We start from the raw sequence: 23,061 nt of genomic DNA on the forward strand, positions 1-23,061 counted from the left end.
TCGTAGGTAGGCAGGACGGCGATTGAAGAAATAGTGAGGCTGGGAGCTGCTTGACCCTCCCACTTCGGCTTGTTGACATCGCTTCAGCTGGTTTCCACCGCGACTCGACTCGGCAGCCGAGGTAACACGTGACTCAGCCGCGCCTCTGACTAAGCTCATTGCTTTTGCTCGCGTCGTCGACGATCGGAATTGATATCGTTTTCCGCTTCAACATTTATCATATCCTGCCCCGCCCCGTTTCCACCATTCCCGCCATAATTCGAACTAGCAAGAAGATAGGTTTTTAGTCTAGCTACCGGGGTCGAACTCTGAGACTGCGGTTCTTGTCCGTCTGACCTCAGCTGGCCTAGACATCTCGATATCATCGCGGTCGACACAGGGAAGAGTTGCTCCCCAGGCACAGCCATGCCCCACGCGCTCTCGATGCCGGCCCCGGGCCTCCAAGCGATCATTCTATGTGGCCCTGGCTCGTCGTTCCCAACTTTTACCACGAACCCAGATGAGAATCCAAAGGCCCTCATCCCAATAGCAAATCGGCCTATGGTGTGGTATCCCATCGATTTCTGCTATCGAATGGGCATTTCACGTGAGTACCCTGCTATGTACCAAGCCTGTATTCCTGGGGGAGTTATCTGAATGCTGCAATTCATCCTTCTTGTTCAGAATCAAGCATCTATCTCGATGAGTCACATGACGACATCGTTTGCCTATGTTGCGCCGACAAGAACGGCAATGGAATCATGCCGTTGTGTCGACTATGGATCAGATATGCCTAGCCTATTTGGGCGTATACCCTACTGTTAGGGCGATAGAATCCAAAATCGGTGACTTACTTTACACCAGGTATCACGCTCGTCGCTCCGCCTTCCTCGGCGCCCGCAATCAATACAGCGTTGAATACAAATCCGCATTTAACTAGCCTACCGCTTCCGAAACCAGATTTGCTAGCACCTAAGGATCTTGATCAAAATACTGGCACAGCCCAGATTTTTCGTCTACCAGAGGTCCGTGAAGTGATTACAGGCGACTTCATCGTCTTACCGTGTGACTTGGTCTGCGAGTTGGGTGGTGAAGCTCTACTCGAAGCGTGGATGGTCAAGGAAGCTTGCCTTGGCGACGCTACGAGTGGAAACGACGAACCCAGTGAGAAGGGAGGTTTGGGAGTATGGTATGAAACGAAAGGCGAAACCATCATCAAGGGAGAAGAGACAGATTTCATCGCCACGTCGCCACTTGAACCAGGCCCAGTACCACCTCCAAAATCGGCAATCCTGTCACATCTGTCGAAGTTAGTTTACTCTGTGCCTACCGACACCCTAAAAGATATCACAGAGCAGAAAAAGAGTCTTCCTGTTCGCCATGCTATGATTCGTGCTCATCCTCGTTTGAGGCTGTTGAGCTCTCATCGTGACGCCCATATCTACATATTCCCAGAGTGGGTTCTAGATATGATTAACAGAAATGAGCACATGGATAGCATCGGCGAGGATGTCATCGGCTGGTGGGCAAAAGCCGGCTGGCAAAATGGCCTTGGCGAGAAATTGGGACTTCGTGATGTTTTTGATAAGCCATCCCCTGCCAACGCCGATGACAGCGTGCTGCTTGAAAACGTCCCGCAACAGGATGGCAGAGGATCTGGACGCCTGAGCACCACTTGGACTTCCAACCTTCGAGAGACCTTTCGCGAGGAAGTTGCCGGCTCTGAGTCTAAACTGGTAGCACCGTCAGTCCTAGCATACATACATCCAAAGCCAAAGGAAGGTAGCCAGGCACCCTTACTTCGTCGGGTTGACACCGCCCCTCTACTGCTATCCGTCTCTCTCCAGATTGCTAAACTTGAGGCGATCGACACGGCTGGCCGGGAGTCGTCATCGCCATTTGCACATCAAAGCAAAGTTGCTTACCACGAGGGTATTGCATCTAAGACCACGGTCACACGGCCGGACTGCCTCCTTGCCGAAAACGTGACGGTGGAAGAGAAGTGCTCAATCAAGGAATGTGTAGTTGGTGCGAATTGTCACATCAAGCAGGGCGCAAAATTAACCCGATGCTTGTTGATGGACGGCGTGGTTGTCGGCAAGGGATGCAAGCTGACAGGATGTATTTTGGGGAGACGGAGTGAGATTGGAGAGGACTCTATATTACAGGATTGCGAAGTTCAGGAGAATCTGCTAGTTGAACCGAAGAGTAAGTCTTTCTGAGTAGTTCTTGCGAAATACGGCTGACATCGATCGCAACTCCAGCCGAAGACAAGAACACCAAGCTCATGAGCTCGGAAGGAATGGAGGCTACGGAAGAGGAAATCCAGGAATCGTTTGAAGAGGAGGCCGCCGTATTGCATGCGGAGACTGCCGGGGGTCTTTCACTTGGTTCATAGTCTTGCCGCCAACTTCCAGTCATGCCTAGAGCATGATAGCGTGTGCATCACCAAGACCAATTCATTCCGAATACGTACATCTATACTGGCAAACAATCTGCAAATCCACCTCGACGTCAAGATTAGCTACTAGGGTTCTGGTCAGCCTTGCTCAGAGCGGCAGAAATGCCTCGGAGCTCTGGATCGCCTCAAGACGGGAAGCGCGAGGGCTTTTGGACCCTAGGCGCACCTAAATAAATGTACGCCTCTGGCCTGGCTGGTGTCGCGATATGGATGCAAGCGCCAGTGTTCGTGTTCACATCCAACAGCGAACCATTCGTGGATAGATTGCTCGCTAACATAACATCTGAATAGCTCCTCCTGCCTGCGGCTTTGGTTCCAAACTTTAATCGCTGAGGGTAAAGCCAATATTGACAGGGAACTCTGCACTATCACAAGACTGCAACGCCGTGCAACCTTAATGTTGTTACAGGACCCTCATTCGCGTGTTACCAACATACAATGCAAGATACCCCAACCTCTTTCCAATCATCAGCGCCTTTTCCACATCGTTATGCCACCAATTTACCCCCAATATGTGAATATCGACATCAATCCTTCCTCGGGCGAACATTCAGGCAGCAGCTATCCGCCGCGATATGGCCTCGAATGCAAGAAGACAACGTGCGTGATTCCCAGTAGCCTAGCGTATATCCCCTGGGTTTTCTACCCTCAGCCCTCTCCTTGTTCCTTGCAGATTTGTCACAAACCCCCATCTCTATCGCAATCCCATACCCTCCAGCCACCGGCGTTTCAACGGCCTTCGCCCACGTAGCATTTGTGGTAGGCGTGGTTCCCACGTGTGAATGTGTGAGGAAGGCGTCCGGTATTGCCAGCTTTCCCGTTTCCATTACCATTCCTGTCCTTGCAACGGGCAACTTACCTCGTTTCGAATAGGTTTGGTGGTGGCAGTGACAATCAGTGGCACATCAATTGGGCGTTTACGGTTACCCTTCTGATGGATGAGCTGTATTCCATACCCGAACCATCTACTTCGTAAGCTAACGATTAACGGAGAGGAGCGGTCGATTTCAGTCCTTAGCGATACGGCCATGAAGGTCACCCTTTCGTCCACTCTGCTGTGTCCAAACCTACACCTAACCTACCTAAGGAGGAGGCTTCCCACGGAGTATATGATATTTATAGAACATTAATGTAGGTGCCTAGCCTAGGGCTGAAGGACGCGTGGGATGCAGTTCGCCAGTGTCAGATTCTCTTCGGCCACGAGGTTCTAACTTTAGCTGCGGGGTTTTGACGCCGGCGCGTTGGTGGTGGAAGCGACTTATTAGCACAGCAGTGTGTTCAACAGTGCTGTTGTTGTTGTTGTTGTTGTCGTGCCCCTAAATGACCTGTCATTGGGTCGGACGTAGCCGAAGCGGTTGCTTTCCCGTTGAGGCTTGGTGGCCTCGCGCTGAATGGTTGTGTGCTACGAAGTACAAGTACAATGCTATTGTTCGCTGGGTTGAGGTTTGTTTTGCGTGGTGTTGGTGCTCCTGTTGGCCTCCAGAGCTGGTTTGCTCGTGCTCGGGCCGGCGTTGGCAGTGGCATTGGCATTGGGATTCCGACACACGAGCAAGGGGATACGAGGTGCTACATATCGGTACCTATACAACATGCCGAATATCTGTGGCTCGCCGCCGCTTTGCACCCGGAGTGGTCGGCGAGTTCGGTCAAGGATCGAGTGCATCGGCCTCAGTGTGATAGCAGGAGCATTAACAATCGCAATGATGTGATTTGCAGTCTTGCCCTTTCTCATTCATCACCTTCACAAGCCGTGCCGATCTTCAGCCTACCAAAGGCTCCTAGCATTTTGTGGTTGCGGATAGGCGCTTGAGACTCGATCGAGTGCCTTGGAATACGGGAAAGTCCGCTTGTCGTGGAATGACGTGAAAGAGTTCGCGTCTGAAGTGGAAGTGGGCAAAGACAGGTCAGGGACGGGCGGGAATAACACTACTACATCGACGGAGGGAGAGGTTCATCCCAAGTTCCCAACCCCGTCGATGCCGGCGGAGCAGAAGAACACCTACGAGGCTACGCAGTACGAGTACTCGCCGACGAGGATCTTCGTGATGGCGCTGGGGGCCCACCTCAAGAACGAACTGTGTAACGCAAGGTGGGATCGACGCCAGGCCCCCCAATCCACCCCAATCACAGACCCAGGCGATCCAGATCGCTGGAATCCTCTTTGCATGATCTGGTGGCTTGGACAGGTGGTTGCACGGTCGAATCATGAACGGGTTTTCTCCTCCACCATGAGTACAGAGTATACCGTGGGCTATTCCTGCGCTAGGCGTACATTGAAGCAGCATTTCCCCCCTTATGAGAAATCGCCATGTAACTGCAGAGTTGCCTTCTAAAGGCTATTGGCAAACACTCTCCACGCCGTAATTAGGGGACACTTCATGTTCAGATATCGGGATGCCAAAGGGAATGGGGAAATGCCAGAGCGTACTAGAGCGAACATGTTATCATCCTGGCATCGTATGATGCTGCACATGGCACGTAATCGAGCCTGAGAGAAAGAAACATATATGGGAAGTAGGCCTTCGCTCTATGGGTGGACTCCAAAGTGGGCTTCCTGCCAAGTATTACTACGTACTGCGCACTGCTATACCTACTTCGTACTAAGTACTAAGTACAGAGTACCACAATATGAAATATGACCAGATCAGAATCGCAACAAGCCGTTCGCGCCTAGCTTTGCGGGGGCTTGAAGCGGTGGGAATCTAATACGTACTCGAGTACCTCCGTACTTCGTACACTGACAGCGGCGGAAGGGCTGCCAACGCTTCCCCGAGGACAATAATGTGAGCTTGCCGTCGGAAGGTATGGCTGCGGCAACAGATCATACTCGTATCTAGCAGCATCCAGCCTCGTTTTCGAGAATGCGGACGTTGGCACGGACATTCACAGTCGGACGCCCGCCAAGTACGCTTTCTCGACCCATGCTGATGTCTGTTGCTCTTATGATGTCCTCTGTACATAGTACATGTACGTACTCGAGTAGTACGACGTACCTGATCTGGGCGCTGGAAGAAGCATAACCTGATCCAGATCTTCGGGGCGCTGCGAACTGCTTCTCGCTGCACATGGGCGGACCTGGTCCGTCTCGCAACAGGACGGCGACCATTCTTGAGAATGTCAACCCAACTTGCTCGGCTGATGGAACTAGCACGGGAATAGTGAGCCTATCTCACATTAGCCGCAGATTTTGAGCTTCCTATCTACCAGATACGCATCTATTCGACCGTACAAATCACTACCTAGCTATCCGAGACCCGAGGCATCAGGATGTCATCGAGGAGGCAGTTCAAAAACAAAGACACCATCGATCGGTAGAGATAGAGGGGGGGCCGGTCCAGATTTCTAAAAGATGCCGCGTTTCTGGTCACCCCGCATTCCAACGACGGAGACGATGAGAGCGACAAACCGCACAAGTCAGCATCAGGTCTTATTCTGAGGTGCATCGAGATTCGCGAGGCCAGCTAATATCCGCCTATGCTCGCTACTCCGTACGAAGGATAACGGCAGGACAGGAACTCGTGGATGATGGCGGCACATCAAAAGGCGTGGCGTCCGCCATGGCGGTGGTGTGGAGCGACCTCAGCAAGAGATATGAATGTCCGCCGTCTGATATGCAGGATCGGAGGGCGCCTGCGAGGGATCAGTGATCAGTGATCACCCTAGGGCCTGGAGGGAGATTTGTGGACACTGGACAGCAGGCTTGTGGCTGCATTTAAAGCTACTCGTACAGTATTGGGTATTGGTCAACGATGTCTGATTGTGACAAGAAAGCTAGCGGATGACCATCGCTAACGCAAACCACATACGGATCATCCACCTCTTTTTTTAAAAAAAAAGGGCAAGATGGCGAGCCGCCGTGAGTCGTTCTGCTCAAATAGGCAAACAAGTGGAGAGCCGCGAGGGCGATTGTTCGATCTATGAGAGTTTTCAGTGGCGACAAGAGATCGTTCAAGACAAGACGGAGTCTCGGCCATGTGTCTCGGCGCAATATCGCCTGCTGCCCACTGGTGGAATAGACGCGTCGTCGCATCTGTCAAGACTCAATCAAGACTCAAGTGGTACATTGCTCGGTAGTCGTCGTCCCAGTTCCGGCCCACAGAGGGGCAGGTGGAAAGGGGTTCACATAAACCAGGCAGTTTGTCGATCGACTTGACAGTCTTGACTAGCTGGTCCACTGAGCGGACTAATCCAGCTGCCTCATCCACGGCCCCAAGGCAGGAAGACCTTTTCAACAAGCTAATGACTACTGGCGTGACACAAAACCAATGGCTTCCTCGTTGAGCAGAGTCTTGTTGGTGGCTGCATCTGACGTCGAACCTGGTCCTGCGTTTTGAGATCTCGAGCTGGGGGGACTAGTCGGAGTCGTTTCTGGCCGTTCAGGTACGTTGTGGCCTGCGTCGAACACAGCACCGAGAGCTCTATTTGTGTTGATATATGCGGGGGAATTCGCGATGCGGCTGAAGAAAAAGCCATCGTGGCCGAGGGCGCTGTTGGCCGGAGGTGCTATGGCAATACTGAGAACAGTGCTCATTCATTTGTCAAGCCATCAGGGTTCATGTTCTTGTCCCTCAGATCATGGCGCGGTGCAAGTGCCCACACATTGTTCGGCGAAGGCGCTGGATTGTCTCGGCCAGTGCTGCAAATATCGACGTCTTGCATTGCCTTGGGTGGTTTGGATAGAACAGTTGGCTTGGGTACCTAGGTAGTCCAGCTGGGTTCTCCATTCTTCGCTGCCTTCTGCACTCCGGAAGCCTAGAAGTGATTCCTTCCGGACCCATAGTGAGGTTTGGAATGTGGGACGAGCATAGATTTCAAGCAGCAGCGGATATCCCGCCAGGCGCAGGAATCTACACGCAAATCTACCCGCAAGTTGCTGCGCGTTCGAGGGACCCGTTGATCTCTGGCACCTTCGAACGCTCATGGCTCTCTCTTAGGTCTTGGCTGCTCTGATGCTGTCTCGGACGCATCGCTGCTGGTGCACGATTGCCCGCAGTGTCCCACGCGTTATGGCGAAACTCAACCCCCCCAAGGCCTAGTCTGTTTACCCTCTCGTCCCCAATAAGCAATGGTCTGCTGTCCATTGTGACTGGTATCCCCACAATGTGGTAGTGAGGGCTGATCCAACATACTTGGGCAGTTCGATAGCCATCTATCGTAATGCGAGTCAATCCATATCGGGCAAGCCAGCCATTTGTTAGCCATCGATATAAGGGGCGTCATCTCGCCCTGGCTAAGGGTTGGGGGTTCTGCAAGGTTCAAAGAGCACCGGGATAACGCTCTGCTCTATCGATATCCTCCCCTCGGTGGAACGGTTGACAACGGCCACTAAGGATCCCTTGCGCTGTGAGAGAGCTCCTGCTTCTCAGACTTGTCGGAACACGAGGTATGTGCCCCTCAAACTGTCGTTATATCAGACAAGTATTGATTTATGGAAGCATCCCTCCCTTCCAGATCGCGAAACTATCGGTTCAACATTCTTCGCCAGCGCTTGCTTATCAAACAAGAACGCGACTCACGTCACGACTCATATCTCCCTCTTTACTCAATAGTTGCAATATCCCCAAGTGAGTTGTGTCTGATCCCCACTTAGTAACTATCATCCATCAAGTCAATAGTTCTAGCCGCAGTGGCCTTTGACTTCTTCGTTTTCAGTGATAAATTGCTGGAGTTTCCTCTCTTACTACCTATGTATCCATAATATGTCAACGGACCTGTCACTCATTTCAAGCTCTACAGCATCGTCAGTCTTTCCCTAATCGAAACCATATCACTCATCCATTCAAAACATACAGTTGGTCACCCTGGAATCCATAGCACGTTTATAGCAGAACAGTTCAGTTAACCAGAATTAGATTTGTTTTCGATACCCCACTTGGACCATCCCAGCGTCAAATATGTTTACGGATCCAAATTCCTCGTACCATTGCAGCACGCCGCCGAGCGACGACTCTCCTTTTGAATGCTACTCTTTCAGCTCCTCATTTTCGCCCTCTGCATCCGATTCCTCGGCAGCCTCCTGGGACCCGGCCACATTAACACCAACTTCCACGCCGCGGGCATCTCCGGATTCGGACAGCCTTGAGGATGGATACCGATCCTCATGTGCGTCTTTTTGTACTCCTGGCACTTTTGAGAACGGAGCATACTTCGGTCCGGATAGCATCATGACCGAGGAATTGCTCTCTGGATTTCAATATCCGGTCATACCAACTCAAGCTGCGATGGGTTATACCGAGTTCTCCACTGCCACAAACGATGGCCTTCCACAGACACCATCTTTGGCACTGCTTTGCACGCCCCACTCTTCTGTATCTGCCGACTTCGTTGTTCCGTCGCAAACCACCTTTACAGATACGTTCGATGTAGGCACTCCTCATAGACCTGCAAACTTGAAAGTTGAGTTCGAATATGACAGTCCGAACTCGGAGTACAGCATCAACAGCTCGCCACTGGGAAGCATGCCATATCACATGCCATTGTCCTACAATGGGTGCAGGTCAGCCTCATCAACGCCATCGCGGTCCTCGGTGAGGCAACCAAAGTTCGAGCCACTTTCAAGCTCAGCTGCACTACATTTGGTGCAAGGGATCCAAACCCTCCCGAGCTCAGGCTCGACTGCAGCCCGCTCAACGCGCCGAAGGGTCAAGCGGGAAGTTCAAGATTGCATACTACCTGGCACGATAAGAGTCCAGAAAGAGGCGACGCAAGAATGCCGCTGGGAGGGCTGTAAGGGGAAAAAGTTCCAAAGAAAGGAACACCTGAGGCGGCACGAGAGAAGCGTTCACCTTGGATTTACAATTGAGTGCGTGCTGTGCCACCATTTATTCAATCGGACCGACAATCTTAAGCAACACTACAAGCTTCACGCCCAAGTGAAAAGAAAGGGCACACGAACGGGTTATTATGCCGATGCCCAACGACTTGTTGACGAGATGGAAAGGAAATCTCGCAAGACGGGAGAACAATGCTGATTGGTTCTCTCCTGACCGCAATGACTCTTAGGTCTTCTACTCTGCCGTCTTATCACCGTGACTGGCGATGATCGACATGTGGAATGGCTAGCGGGGTTTAATGAATATTGTTAATGATGTACGAAAACTCATGTAAATGAAAAAAACGCGCTCAAGAATCTTTATGTTGGTTATGTTTATGCAGGAATGCGGTGGTATAGAGGAGGCGAGATCCTTGGCGCCCCTTTTCAGGGGCATTCACTTCTTGACTTGTATTGCTTACACCAGTTATTATTTTGGCTAGCTGGGCACTATATCTCATTCCTTGTGCCATGTTTCATTTGTCTGAGTATCGGAGGGAATGTTTAGTACGGGATTGGAAGCAATTCCTGCTGGGTTAAAAACTATATTTGCTTGGTTTGGGGCTTGAAAAAGGGGATTCGCTATTTATAGTCATCAGGGGATGTATCTTGCACATTCTATTTTGGCTAAGGCTGAAGATGTATTAGATGTACAATTTATGTTGTGGTATTTGTGGATGGGCGTGGATGGGTAGCCTTCAGGCCTGTATATCTTAGCATACGGTGGTATCGAATAGGATATTTAATGCTGCCCAATCTGTTGCTCTATATGAATACTCTTAGTATATGCCAAAGTCACGGAAGAGTAATGCCGGCGAGCATGAATACTATATTTTTATACAGCAGGCGAGCGAGGAACTACAAGCTCCAACTTCCCATTCCACTTCTGTACCATGGTCCTCCTGAACTCTCGTAAGTCCTCTACAACTTTGAGAGCTTCAGTGAGTGGCGGCGGAGGCTGAGGTGGCGCGTCTAAGCCGCCCTCAAAGAATGAGAAATCACCCATTGACTGCGCTAAAAACTCATCTGCATCTCGATCTCCCGAAGCGGATATACCGACCGCAGAGCCGTTATCTTGGATAAATTCTAGCCTGAGTGTTCGAAGTCCAGTGAGTAGTTTTGGACCACGATGGTGGGCTGCACCGATGCCTGTAGCCGCAATCTCTATAAGCCTCTGCTGAGACGCACAGAGGGTTATAAATTCCTTCAGCCGATTCAGAATCGGACCGTAAGACTTTGTCGGGATGTCCGTGAGACAAAGGTATCGGATGCGTGGGTTATCGAGCGGGTGGAGAGCCTCCAATGCTCCAACCTGTCGATTGGAAAATTCTATCTCTGCCTTGTGCAGGTGTCGGAGATCGTAGTTGGAAGAGTTAGATGGAAGAATAGTTGGCGCACAAGTAACTACGGAGTGGTGGATCCGCAGAACTTCGAGGCGGGTTCCGCTTTGGCTTTTAAGGGCATGTACGGAATTGAGCTGCGCTAAGTGTGTAGCATACGCAATGTTGAGCTGCATTGTAGGAGCACGAACGGATCCTACGTCAAGGACCTGGAGCCGGGTCGTTTGGTGTAGTAACCGGTGGACTCCGAGGGAAGTAAGCTTATTTCCCGATATATATAACTGGGTGAGGCCAGTTGGTCGTAGCATATCATCTGCATCGTCCAGGGGAGGATGATCTTCCTGAGCAAGATTCCCATTTCGGCTAACATATTCCATAAATCCATCTTCATCATCTGGTCGAAGTGGTACCATGTGAAGGGCAGTTTCGACCCGAGGTTCTCGCTGGTAGACCGGAGGATTATCAAAGAGATCCATGTCAGTTGAAGTTACGGCATGGGTTGGCTGGGCAATTGGAGGTAGAATGAATCGCTGTAAGAGCATCTCCACAGCCTGATCCGTCAAAAGATTGTCCCGGACATCTAGGCTCCAGAGTTTGTGTCCGTTGGCGATAGCCCTTGGCAAATGCGTATCTGTAAGTCGAAGGCCACGAAGCTTTAAGACCCGAAGATTTGGGAAGCTGCAGGTGGAATACACCCTGGTGAAGTCTTCTGTCCTCGTAGTGTATGAGATATCGAGGAACATTAGATTGCGGAACGCCTCATCTACAGCAATCCAATTGCTATTGATATCGGGCATCCAGGAAGTGCTCAGCAACAGGACTTGCGCTGGGTGAGGTGAGCCATCATCTCTTTGAAAGGGTGGAATATCTTGAAGGACGCTCAGGCCGTCCACCATTATAAAGCGAAGATTCTGCATGTAAGCGGCATTTTTGAAGATCCATTGAGTTGTGATAAAGCCTTCGGCTTGGGCATATTGTTGTTGATATGCAAGCTGGTACTGGAGGGCAACCAGAGGCTTGAAATTTAGCGTTATGACCAAGTCGCGGGTCTTGCTAGCTCTACCTATTTCTATATCTTTTAATTTTCTCATGAACGAAACGAGTTTTACTAGAGGGAATATCAGAGACGTCAATTTAAGAAGGAAAGGAAGGCCTACAAAACGGTGTTGTGAGTTGCGAAATGATAGTAATTGGATCTGCCCATAGAAGAGGGTTGGCAAAATTGTGCCACGCCCTGGTAACTCGAGAGACAGCAACTAAAGAATTCACATCCAGATACGTAGCAAAGATAGACAGCACATCAGGGTGTGCAATGACCTCTTGGTAATTGGGGAGCGACATGTTCCCCAATTATCAAGTCTATTAAACTAGAGACCTAAATGCCGGTCTTACAAGACAACTCGAATTCCTCCTGTCACGAGCCCCCGACCGATGCTCTCGAAGGCTTATTGAACGGCGATGGGCGACGAGCGCTGGTTACTAAATGGGGCCAGTTCACCTCGACGGAAATCCGACTCGATAACTGTCTTTTCTGTGTCGCGAATCTTCCTCATTTCCCGGTGTCTGGGACGGCCTCGGTCATGGGCAGGGCAGCGCCCAGGTCAAAGGGTGACGTTGCCACGTCTATGGAGCGGAAGTCAGTTTACTCCGTATAGGATGTAAGCTTCTGGAGCCCCACTACCACTGACAGCAACGCACATCGGCCACGGAGATATAATGTATGTACATATTAACAAACGGGCTTTAGATGGCAACAAAAAGGGATATTTCCCAAAAGGTACGATAGATGTAATATGCCGATGGGACGTACGAGTATCGTTCGCGAAATGTATATTCCACCCTTTCGCAAAATTGCAACTGCATATTACTCATACGAGTAGTGACAGTACTACCCCTTCTTACTACGAGTACATTGTGATATCAATACATCCTGCTCCACAGGCGCACGTCGCTGGCATTGGCCAGATATCCCGGCACCTCATCCGCCTCCCATCCTTATTAGTCCAAACGCACTTTGGTGTATGAGGGCAGAGACCATGGCAGCCGTTTTGGCAGTAGTCGTAGGAGAGATTAATCTCATGAGTAGTAGCAGTAGTATGGAAAGGATTAACACAAGACTGTGTTACCCCAGCTCTAAGGTTAAACCGGCCACGGCGACAGAGGTGGGCGATCTCCATCTTAGTATTAGTTTCGTCGATTGTAGGGTTAATAAAATAGAGAATACAGTGTACCCGCCACTTGTTCTTCTCGCCCCGCCTCCATAGCTTCTTTTGCGGGTAGCCTAACGTATCACCCCCGTTCATTTCTAAGAACTAGCAGTCGTCTTCGCTGGGGTTGTGTTTGGCGAGCAATTTTAGTAGCTATCTATAGAATAGTTAGTATAACCTTCCTACCAACCGTTATTACGGGCAGCGCACGCAGGAACTTAAAATTGCCGGTTCACTAGCAACGGTTCTTGACGTGGAAACCGCCAGTACTGTGCATCGAGCCTAGCTACGTAAGGCAGGTACCTTGGCGAAGGAGCAAGCCGTGGCCCCAGGATGTTGCTCGAGGTTGAACATTTCACTGTCTAGAATAGGAGTGCGTGCATTCAATTTAATAGACATTATTCAAACTGATTAGCTATTCCCACTTGATAACATATCCTACTACGATATTCGAATCCTTGCGCTCCATCTCCTAGTGCTACAATCCTATTATCCACCAAAGGTAGTAAAGAAGATTCCTACACATGGCTTGTCGAGATGGAATTACTGACAACCCTTAAGATCGGACTTAGCCAAGTATCATAATCGTCCCTCTTCCCCGACGTCCCTCCCCACCTCAGCACACTGACAAACCACCTATAATCCCCATCCCCAACCAGGTACCGCACTCCATTACTCGACATGACCTTCGTATCCGCCCCAAACTGCCCATTCGCACCAGGCCAGATATATCCCGTGTTATTTGCAAGCATACCAAACGATGGGTACCCGAAAACCGTCATGTTCGGTGTGAATTTTGAGGGGATGTCGGGGTATGTGATGGTGCGATCGAAGCCGTAGTGGTCTGCTGTGATGTTTGTATCGGCTGGCAGGACATCGACACGGAATTCCCGCGTCCATTGCGAGGTAGAGAGGTCAGAACCATAGCCGCGATCGGGCACGAATTCTTCAAGACCGTAGTCGGTCACTATAGTACCATTGGCGTCGTAGGACCAGACTCGGGGTGAGATGATGCCTGCCTGGGAGTCGTTTTTCACCACAAGATAGGCTGCGTTGTAAATGGAGTACGGGGCCCCCACATAAGGAATGTGAAAGCTTTCCCCGTCGGAATCTGATACGCATAGGAACCCGCTAAAAACCGGCAGAGAAGTAGGATCAACATCATTGGGAGGGTTGATGGAGAGGTGGATAGTGTCTGACTGTCCTGGGGGAATCGTAATGCCTGATAACGCGAAATTTGCAGACCCATACTGCGGCCGCTGATTGAGTTCTTGATATTGCAAGGTATAATCCATATATCCAGCTCCTTCGTGGGAAAATGAATAAGTCTTGGGTTTTGCGGATGTATTCTGGATTGTGATATTCGCTGTTCCGTATTCGGTACGAGATACGTCTCTGACGGTGATCTGTCCAGGGGATATTTGGCTCTCGGAAAAAATTGCATTGTAAACATTAACCATACCCGCACCTTGCTGGGGAGTTGCCGCTAACATGGAGGCGTTGAAGACCCAAGGAAGAGGGGTTGCAGTAGTCTGCAACCGTTCCAGAATCTCCTGGTTTGTGGCTTTGGGGAATTGAGACTTCACAAGGGCAAATGCCCCGGCGATGTACGGCGCGGCCATGGACGTTCCGGAAAGAATGGAATAGCCCAATTGTGGTCCCAATGGCCAGGTTGAAAGGATATGGCCTCCCGGTGCCGAAATCTGAGGCTTTAATTGGTAATCGTGCCATGTTGGTCCAAAGGAAGAGTAATAGTCCATTAGTCCACCTGCTGGCTCCGGAGCGCTCGTAACACCGGAACTTAGCTTCCACTTGTACTTCCGGTATCCACCGGCAGCTTCGAAGTTGCTGATTAGTTTATCACCCTCAGTGGAGTTTACATTGATCAATTGAACGGAACCATGATACCCCTCGGGAAGTGTATTGTAGGCAGATAGAAATGGATCTTCTTGGTTGGGGTTTAGTATATTAGTGCTATGGGCGGTGAAAGCCATAATGTAGTGGGGTTGAGTAGAAGCGCCAGACCATGCTCCCAATGCGTCAGCTGGACACATTGGATAGGTTGCTTCGAAAGCGATGATGGTATTGTTAGCGTCAACAATTGAGAGGACATTATTCCATTCGTCGGAGCTACATCCGTCACTCATGATATAAATGTCTGCCCCGCTTGGAAGGTTAACTGGGTATACTGAGGCGTATTGAATGGTAGTGCCCATCGAATCGACTGCCGAGTAGACCAGAGGGAAGACGGTGTTGGAAATTGCGCCAACTCCAATGGCAGACGGCTGTGAACCGGGTATAGTTACTGAGTAGAGATTTCGAGCACGTGGACTGGCTACCGCCTCATTCCCAATAGAAATGATAACAGGAATGCCAGCGTCGGCGAGACTTTGTATGGCAGCAGCAGTCGGGTCGGGCTCTCCGCTGAAGCCCTGCAGGGGTCCGCCTATGGACATGCTGACAATATCGACACCATCCTCATGAGCTTTGGACATGGCTGCAATAATAGAATCCCATTCTGCAGAGGTAAAACAGGCCAGAACTTTGTACATGTAAAGGGTCGCCTCGGGGGCAACGCCAGTGATATCAAAGCCGCCTGGGGTTGGTTCCATTCCGATGATTCCTGTTCTATATTAGCAATATCAACGTGGCTCCCTGAAAACATACCTGTGACATGAGTTCCATGGCCACCACCAACGCAGGTGGTTAGGGGATCAGTGGTGTTTGCGAGAGTCCCATTGTCTGTGGTAAAAGCATATCCTCCAGCAATCTTGTGACCAGGTCCAAATCCTCCTCCAAGGGCAGGATGCCTGTAGTCAACACCGCTATCGATGATCCCAATTTTCATTCCGTTGCCTTTAATTCCAAGGCGGTGTAATTTATCTACACCTCCCATCTCAAGAGTGGAATCAAGCCTACCGCCAGTTGAAACATTGAGCGGCGGAGGATCAGCGTAAGAGAGGAATGGTAGGGGGGGCTGTGGCGTGCCTGGGATAATTGGAAGTCCAACTTTGCCAACTCTCGATACCGAGTCAGCTCCAGCGAGAGCTTGCAGTTCCGAGAAGATTTCTTCGTCCGTTCTGGTGCCAGTGACTTGAATTGAAATTCCGAGAAAGACACAGGGATTCTTGAACTCATATCTAACCGTGTAATCCAAAGCCGATGCCCGTTTGTGGAATGCTGCAATGTGTAGATCGTCTCGCCGAGCAAGCTTATCCGGATATTCAGCTTCAGGAGCAAGACGGACAATATAAGCTCTGTCTAATATCGAAGGATCCTGCGGTGTCAGAGCCATAGCGAGGCTTACGAAGAGTAAGACTAGAAATGATAGAAGGTGCATTTCTGCGATGGTACAAAGAATACACTGGGTGTAATAGATGGCGGACATTGATAGCCAAGTGAAGATTCTGTAGTATATGAAAGGATCTTATTTGTCTCCGGGCATCTAGGCAGACTTAAATAGCCGGGTTATATCTCAACTGGCGGACATCAGAAAACAAAGTCTGATCTCCTGACCACTTAGTGATAGTTAAGATAGGATAGTTGTACCTGGCGGTAGGTCAGACAAAGTCACACAGAGTTGCACAGGCATCACCGACGGCTTGAAAGGCGATCCACAAAATCCATCAACCCGGTACCCGACGGACGACGGATCTAGACTATTGGAGGCACAAGATTTGTTCAAGGAAATCGGGTTCCGATAAAAGATGTGACCAAAGGCTATTTGTAATAGGTGACGGAGAGACGGATTAGTGATTATAGAAATCTGGGAGCAACAAGCAAGAGACTTTATATCAAAAGTTGGACATCCCAAAAACTAATCTACGACCCAGGCATTTATGACAACACGCAGGTATAAATCAAGCCGAGTCTGTAAGAAAGATCAATGATCAAGGCTGGGAGCAAGGAACTTCTCCGAAATTCCCTGTCGGTAAAAGCAGACAACTGAATGTTGGGCTGCTTGCTCGGCGCCTTGCACCAGGTGTGTGGAGTGAGATATACAGGTGTCGGAATACAACTGTGGTTGAGATTGCTATGCATATAGATATATGATGTCCATGGCGCGTGTCACCTCTGCCGCCATTTACATCGTCCGCGCAGCTGGTGGCATCAAACTACCGTATATTAATTGTTTGGGTGTTTGGGTGACGTCTGGTAGAGTCAAGTCAGCAGAGACATGATATCCGTCCAGGGTTAACGTCGCATCCAATATATTTGTCAGGCTGGATAGCGGGGAAACATTCCAATACGGTCGCAAGGCTTTATGGAGAAGGTATTATTGAGACATAATCGGTCACCAACAAGTAGCAATTTAAGAATCGTTATTGAGAATTCTCCCAGACTCTTGCGGAGTAACATCGTGCGGACTCCAGCAGCGACACGAGGAAGGCCGCATATATCTCGCTGTGTTGTACTCGTAAGTTGGATCTAGAAGGCGAATGGGTGATATCAATGTGGTAGGGTGAGCAATAGACGAAAGCGAAGTAGGGCATAATAGATCATCTTCCCAGTGCACATATTACAGAGTACTCGAGATGGTGTAGGTATCCACGAAGTGTCTGTTAGTGTAGGGATATCTACCTTGGTATTGCGATTTTCGTCCTGCTTCATGGATGCACATCTCCCGTGTCGACTCCCGTTACCAGCGCTGTATGTCGCTGGCCCTCCCGACGGCATCTGGCATGGGTCAATGGAGCTCCAAGCTGAGATGGCAACACCTTTGTTCCATTGAAGCCCGACTGACTATCTGGTTTTCTTGCCGTTGGTGCTGGACGATGTGCTCCTTGCTTCCCATTTCTCCCAGCCAGCCTGGCATAAATCTTCCTCAACAACAAGATCCCTCATCCTGAACAGTCGCATAATAGGTTGCTCCAAGGCCCACGACAGCAGCCCGGTCTTCCTGACAATACTTGTGACTAGAAACCACAGCATCGCACTTGCTATACCTGCGGCACATCCAACGATGACCTGCTTGGGCGTATGATAGCTTAAATATATCCTGCTCCAAGCAACCAGTCCCGCATTTGCCAGAGCCAATCCAGAGACCATGACACGAGCTCCTAAACTCAACGGTGTATGCGAAGGCGTCGGCGGTTTCGGTACATGTCTGAATAGTAGGAACAGCGTGATGCTGATTGAGAAGAAGACGACAAATTGGGCGTGAGAGGATGGCATCCCATACCCTTTTCCGTGCATTTTCGTTGGCCTTTCCTCCTTCAACGCGCGCTTCAGAGCGAAATTTAGAGCCTCACATGCCAATTGCCCGCCGAACATGAGAAGGATTTCGATTTCGCGTGTCGACCAGATGAGGGTAGCATATACGACGCAGAGCCCCTGAGGGACAAGTGCGAGCCAGGCGCAGAAGTAGGATACGGGGTCGTTGGGATCCTATAACATTAGCTGAGTTGGGGGCTTTGGCTGGAGAAATGGAGTACATACATAATGCACATGGGTCAAAGAAAGCGATGCGAGAGGAGTGTCTGCCATGCTATGGCGTCTGATCTCCGCCGAAGCAATTGCCAATTGCGGTGTGGCAAGCAAAGAGGATACACAGTTATTGTTTGATGCTGATGCTGACGCTGACGCTGACGCTGATGATAGTTTGCGCTGTACGGTACAAAGTACTCTCTCTACAGTAACTTTAAGTTTCCCCGAAGCGACAGGATCAAGCGGCGCTGCATTACGTCAAAGGCGGCTCTCCAAAATTCTGATATCGCCCCTGGCGTCCATCCGCGCCACTCTCTCGCGCGCTCTCACTCTCGCTCTCACTTCATACTACCCTACCTATAAATTCAGTGACTCACGCCGCTCTACCCCTACAAAGACCGACATTGCAAATCTCCTTTAAGCGCCCCATTCCCTCTCTATGACACTCATCGGTGCGTTCTTGTTACAAGAGACGGAGACCTCGTTCCTGTCAAGTCTTGGAAGGTGACATCCAGCGGCTGTCAGCCATGGAGGATGAGCGCAAAGTCGAGCTGGATTGCATCACGGCGATCTTCCCAGAGATGGTCCTGGATCCCGAAAGCCCATTCTCCGCCTCGATCGAACTCCCCGTCAACCCGCAAACTCCTGTCGATGTTGCCTTCACCAACGCTTCCGACGCGCCACCGACCCCGCCACAGTCGGACTCGAGCGAAGTCAACGTCAGCGTCGAGTTAACCGCCGATAACGTTGATCTACAGAACGTATCGTATCTGCCGTCACTACAATTACACATAACCTTACCAGATGGATATCCAGAGGAACAGCCGCCAACGTTCAAGCTATCTACAACGCCATCGTGGCTCTCCCGAGCATATCTGGACGAGCTCGAAAGCAATGCGCAGGCCTTGTGGGAAGAGGCGGGTCACGGCGCGGTTGTCTTTGGCTACATTGACTCGCTGCAGCAAGCTGCTGAAAATGCGTTTGGGTATGCGGGTGCTAGCAAGATATTGGAGGCCCCTCGGGACTTCAAGATCTCCATGCTTGATTTTGATATCCAAGCTAAGCAAGCTGCTTTCAAGAGGGAGACCTTTGGTTGCGGTATCTGTCTCGAACCGAAGAAAGGCTCCGTCTGCCATCGGATGCTCGACTGCGGTCATGTCTTTTGCGTTGAATGTCTTCAGGACTTCTACAACAATGCCATCAAGGAGGGCGACTTGGCTGCCGTACGCTGTCTAGCTCCCGGCTGCGCAAAGGAACGCGCAGAAGCACAGGCTGATGGCTCGAGGAAGAAGCCAAAGACGCACCTCAGCCCTAGCGAATTATTACAGATCCCTCTGGAACTCGATACGATTACCCGATATGTCAGACTGAAACACAAAGCAGGTTTGGAATCGGACAAGAATACAATATATTGCCCTCGGAAATGGTGTCAAGGTGCTGCCAGGTCAAAAAAGCATCGAAAACCCATTGGTCTTGCTCTTCATGACGGTTCGGATGACGAGTCGGGTTTGGACGAAGAGGAGGCGGGGACAACACCCTCTAGGAGGGACCTCCTGTCAGTGTGCGAAGACTGCTCCTTTGCATTCTGCAACAGGTGCTATCAAGGGTGGCATGGCGAATTCACCATATGCATGCCCAAAACGAACACTGGCGAGCTCACCGAGGAGGACAAAGCCTCTATAGAATATCTGAAACTTCACACAACACCGTGCCCGACATGCTCTGCTCCAGCACAGAAGACTCATGGCTGCAATCACATGATATGCTTTACTTGCCGCTCTCACTTTTGCTACCTTTGTTCTGCCTGGCTATCGCCCTCGAACCCTTACGCGCACTTCAATACCATCAATACCAGATGCTATATGCGACTGTGGGAACTAGAGCACGGTGATGGCGACGACGTTGGGGTTGGATATGCTGGTGGTGTCGAGGAAGTTCTTGAGGAGGGGGCGGTGGAGGTTGGACTGGAAGCTCCGCCCCTGGCCATAGAATTCCCGGACGAACCTGAAATAGACCCGACTGAAGATGCCAATGCAGAACCTCCGGTTGTACGAGAAGCCCTTCAGCGCGAAGGACCACTTGTTCTACGGATCAACGAACTTCCACCTCGGCCTGTACTAGCACTAGCACCAGCTCCTGGCCTGGCGAGAGATGGCCCGGGCAATCGTGGACCGGCCGCACAAAATCAAGCCCGGGGTCGGAATGGACCACGGCAAGTAGGAGGGCAGCGAGGAGGTCCGCGTAGGCGGCGGCTAAATCCGGCTGGACGACAACGGGCACCACCAGAGCTAGATGAGATAGGAGCAGCTCAACAGGCCTGGATACAGATGTTTGTTCAGATGGCCTTGAATGATGAAGAGGATCAACTTGATAGTGACGGTGAGGAGGATGGTGCTTGGGAGATACCCGTTAGGTAGAATTTAATGTGTAGATGAGATTAGGAGTTTGGACTGTAGGAAGCATAGCGAATGGCGTTTGGGATTTGTGCACTGCCAGGTGGGGGTTACATGCTGGTATCGCCGATGATATCAATGGAATGAAATGCATCATGAGCACTCCGTAAAAATGTCATGGTTGTTACTAGGTTGATTCTTTTCCGCTGCTCACTATTCCTAAAACCGTCTCCAAAATTTCCAGCCGTGTCTACTACTCATCTCCCTCTTCGTGACATGATCTCTCCCTCGGATCCTCCAGTAATATATGGGTATACCGGCCACCACAAATGCAACGACGATAACTGTCTGCAAAGGTTCCGCAAACACTGCTCTGCTGAGTAAGAATAAACTGACGCAGCAGAATATAATAGGTGTGGTAATCCACGTTTTATATGGCCTCTCAAGATTCGGCTCTCGAACTCGAAGCACGATGAGCCCAAGGACAGTCATGAAATAAAATGTGTATCCAGCAACTCCGTAGAACGTAACAAGAGTGCCAAATTCGCCGACGCATATATAAGCCGTTGTTAGGCTCGCATTGAGGACCATGGCGTAGATGGGCGTGAAAAAGAGGCCCGTATCTTCATCCCCAAACATCCGAGCCATTCGTTTGGAGGCCCAGTTCCGCGTCCGTAGGCGGGTGGAAGCTGCATCGTTATTCCCTACACCAATCATCCCAAAGACCGCAGGGAGGTACCCTTCTTTGCCGGCAGCATAGACCAACCGGCCACTGGTGAACGTTGTCGCATTGAGTGCTCCAAAGCAGCTCGCGCTCACGACTAGTGCTAATACTAACGACCCGGCAGGACCAAAGACCTTGCTTCCAAACATAACTGCAACTGTGTTGGACGAATTGATAGTCTTGAGAGGTAGGACGAAGAAATATGCCACGTTTGCGAGAATATAGGAAAGGATGACGAGCGGCATCGCGGTATGTATGACTCGTGGTAGATCTCGAGCATGGTTCCGGAACTCTCCTACAACGTAATTTGTCTGTCTTGTTAGTCTTCTGAAGGTTGTTCAGGAACGGAAGAATATATGCTTACATTATCCCATCCATCAAATGCCCATAACCCAGCGTACAACGCAACTGCCCAAGACGAAGCGCTGGTACTCGTGCCCTCAAACCACCCGATAGTTTTCCAATCTTGATTCGCCTCTCCAGAGAAAGAAACCCCAGTGATCGCTACAACGATGCCGATGACCGTGACTCCAAGCAATGCAATAAATTTGAGGAACATAAACATGTCACCCATCTTGGTGCCTAGCCTTGTGGATATACAATTCAGAAATGTGACCAGAATCAAACCAACCAGCGCGACGCTCTTATTGATCCACGGATTCACATTTTCCGCCTCGGCGCCAATAAACGCCCGCACAAAGTACTCCCCCATGATGATGGCGATGATGGCGGTCGATCCGGGTTTCAAGACGACAACAGCACACCACGTAAACAGGAATCCAAACAGCTCCCCAAATATCTTTGATAAGTAGACCTGGGCGCCCCCATTCAACGGGATTGCCCCACCTAACTCCGCATAACTCGACGCCCCAGTCCAGGCCAATATACCAGCTATTGCCCAGACGATTAAAGACGCCCCTGCAGATCCAGCGTTGGAATTTACCTGGCTCGGAGATGAGAAGATGCCAGACCCAATGATCAAGCCAACAATTAACGACAGGCCATTGAGATACGTTAACGTTTTGTGTTTCTCGAGTGATCCTCCTCCGATCGCTGATTGCGGGTGTGTAGCAGAGGTTGGTGTGCCGATTGGGGCGTAGCCATTGCCGACAGACGCGGATAAGGGGAACAGATGGTTCGACGAGAAGTCAAAGACAGATGAGACTGAGAAGGTACGAGCGTGGGTTCCTGGACGGCCATTTGCGGCGGGATTTTGTGCGTCGAGGGGGTCTTCTTCGAGGGAGAGTTTTCGAGATGAGGATATGCCCGAACGAGAGGAGGATGAGGATGTTCGAGGGCCAGCAGTACTCGAGGCGAGACTGGCAAGTTCCAATGAATCGCGTGCGTTCGGCTGGAGGGCAGAATAGGAGCGCGACATGTTTCTTTATGGAATAGGCCTTTCACGCTCATATGCGCATGTTCAGACGGTTCAACGGGCGCAATACCTGGTACCGGTAGGATGGATATCGGCAATGCTTCTACCGTAGTCGTAGCAGGTCAATCATGGCGGTCGTGAGCATGGCATGGCAGTGGGTGGTATTTACAACGTAGGTAGAGTCCAATGGCCAACAAAGAGAAGAGACATCGCGATATATCGACGTTGGTGGACGACGAGACTTGCCAGGATGTTTTGGTGGCAAGGGCGGCGGGCACGGGCCACGGTGACCTCCGTCAAGCTTCTCATAGCTCTGCTCGTCCATGAACTTTGCCTACCTCCTT

General features: G+C 50.6%; 9 protein-coding genes across 9 annotated transcripts; 3 read left to right on the forward strand and 6 right to left on the reverse strand.

Annotated features, from left to right (window-relative positions):
* Window positions 1-405: 405 nt before the first annotated feature.
* BP5553_07406 (uncharacterized protein) lies at window positions 406-2,377 on the forward strand (the record flags this gene model as incomplete). Its single annotated transcript, XM_032016029.1, has 3 exons — window positions 406-586; window positions 844-2,187; window positions 2,244-2,377. The coding sequence occupies 3 exons, from the start codon at window positions 406-408 to the stop codon at window positions 2,375-2,377; spliced, it is 1,659 nt and encodes a 552-aa protein (XP_031868298.1).
* Window positions 2,378-3,718: 1,341 nt separating this feature from the next.
* On the reverse strand, window positions 3,719-3,964 carry BP5553_07407 (uncharacterized protein; the record flags this gene model as incomplete). Its single annotated transcript, XM_032016030.1, has 1 exon — window positions 3,719-3,964. The coding sequence occupies one exon, from the start codon at window positions 3,962-3,964 to the stop codon at window positions 3,719-3,721; it is 246 nt and encodes an 81-aa protein (XP_031868299.1).
* Window positions 3,965-6,683: 2,719 nt separating this feature from the next.
* Window positions 6,684-6,971, reverse strand: BP5553_07408 (uncharacterized protein; the record flags this gene model as incomplete). Its single annotated transcript, XM_032016031.1, has 1 exon — window positions 6,684-6,971. One exon carries the CDS (start codon window positions 6,969-6,971, stop codon window positions 6,684-6,686), a length of 288 nt encoding a protein of 95 aa, XP_031868300.1.
* Window positions 6,972-8,334: 1,363 nt separating this feature from the next.
* Window positions 8,335-9,411, forward strand: BP5553_07409 (uncharacterized protein; the record flags this gene model as incomplete). Its single annotated transcript, XM_032016032.1, has 1 exon — window positions 8,335-9,411. One exon carries the CDS (start codon window positions 8,335-8,337, stop codon window positions 9,409-9,411), a length of 1,077 nt encoding a protein of 358 aa, XP_031868301.1.
* Window positions 9,412-10,086: 675 nt separating this feature from the next.
* Window positions 10,087-11,932, reverse strand: BP5553_07410 (uncharacterized protein; the record flags this gene model as incomplete). The annotated part of the gene is made up of 2 exons (XM_032016033.1): window positions 10,087-11,699; window positions 11,749-11,932. The coding sequence occupies 2 exons, from the start codon at window positions 11,930-11,932 to the stop codon at window positions 10,087-10,089; spliced, it is 1,797 nt and encodes a 598-aa protein (XP_031868302.1).
* A 1,384-nt stretch (window positions 11,933-13,316) lies between these two features.
* BP5553_07411 (uncharacterized protein) lies at window positions 13,317-16,093 on the reverse strand (the record flags this gene model as incomplete). Its single annotated transcript, XM_032016034.1, has 2 exons — window positions 13,317-15,421; window positions 15,466-16,093. 2 exons carry the CDS (start codon window positions 16,091-16,093, stop codon window positions 13,317-13,319), a joined length of 2,733 nt encoding a protein of 910 aa, XP_031868303.1.
* A 1,448-nt stretch (window positions 16,094-17,541) lies between these two features.
* Window positions 17,542-18,285, reverse strand: BP5553_07412 (Uncharacterized protein; the record flags this gene model as incomplete). Its single annotated transcript, XM_032016035.1, has 2 exons — window positions 17,542-18,186; window positions 18,238-18,285. 2 exons carry the CDS (start codon window positions 18,283-18,285, stop codon window positions 17,542-17,544), a joined length of 693 nt encoding a protein of 230 aa, XP_031868304.1.
* Window positions 18,286-18,752: 467 nt separating this feature from the next.
* Window positions 18,753-20,642, forward strand: BP5553_07413 (RWD-containing protein; the record flags this gene model as incomplete). Its single annotated transcript, XM_032016036.1, has 1 exon — window positions 18,753-20,642. One exon carries the CDS (start codon window positions 18,753-18,755, stop codon window positions 20,640-20,642), a length of 1,890 nt encoding a protein of 629 aa, XP_031868305.1.
* A 195-nt stretch (window positions 20,643-20,837) lies between these two features.
* BP5553_07414 (uncharacterized protein) lies at window positions 20,838-22,720 on the reverse strand (the record flags this gene model as incomplete). Its single annotated transcript, XM_032016037.1, has 2 exons — window positions 20,838-21,653; window positions 21,707-22,720. 2 exons carry the CDS (start codon window positions 22,718-22,720, stop codon window positions 20,838-20,840), a joined length of 1,830 nt encoding a protein of 609 aa, XP_031868306.1.
* Between the last annotated feature and the right edge of the window lie 341 nt (window positions 22,721-23,061).

This window comes from Venustampulla echinocandica (assembly GCF_003357145.1).
Source record: "Venustampulla echinocandica strain BP 5553 chromosome Unknown scaffold_5, whole genome shotgun sequence".
Taxonomy (NCBI): Eukaryota; Fungi; Ascomycota; class Leotiomycetes; order Helotiales; family Pleuroascaceae; genus Venustampulla; species Venustampulla echinocandica.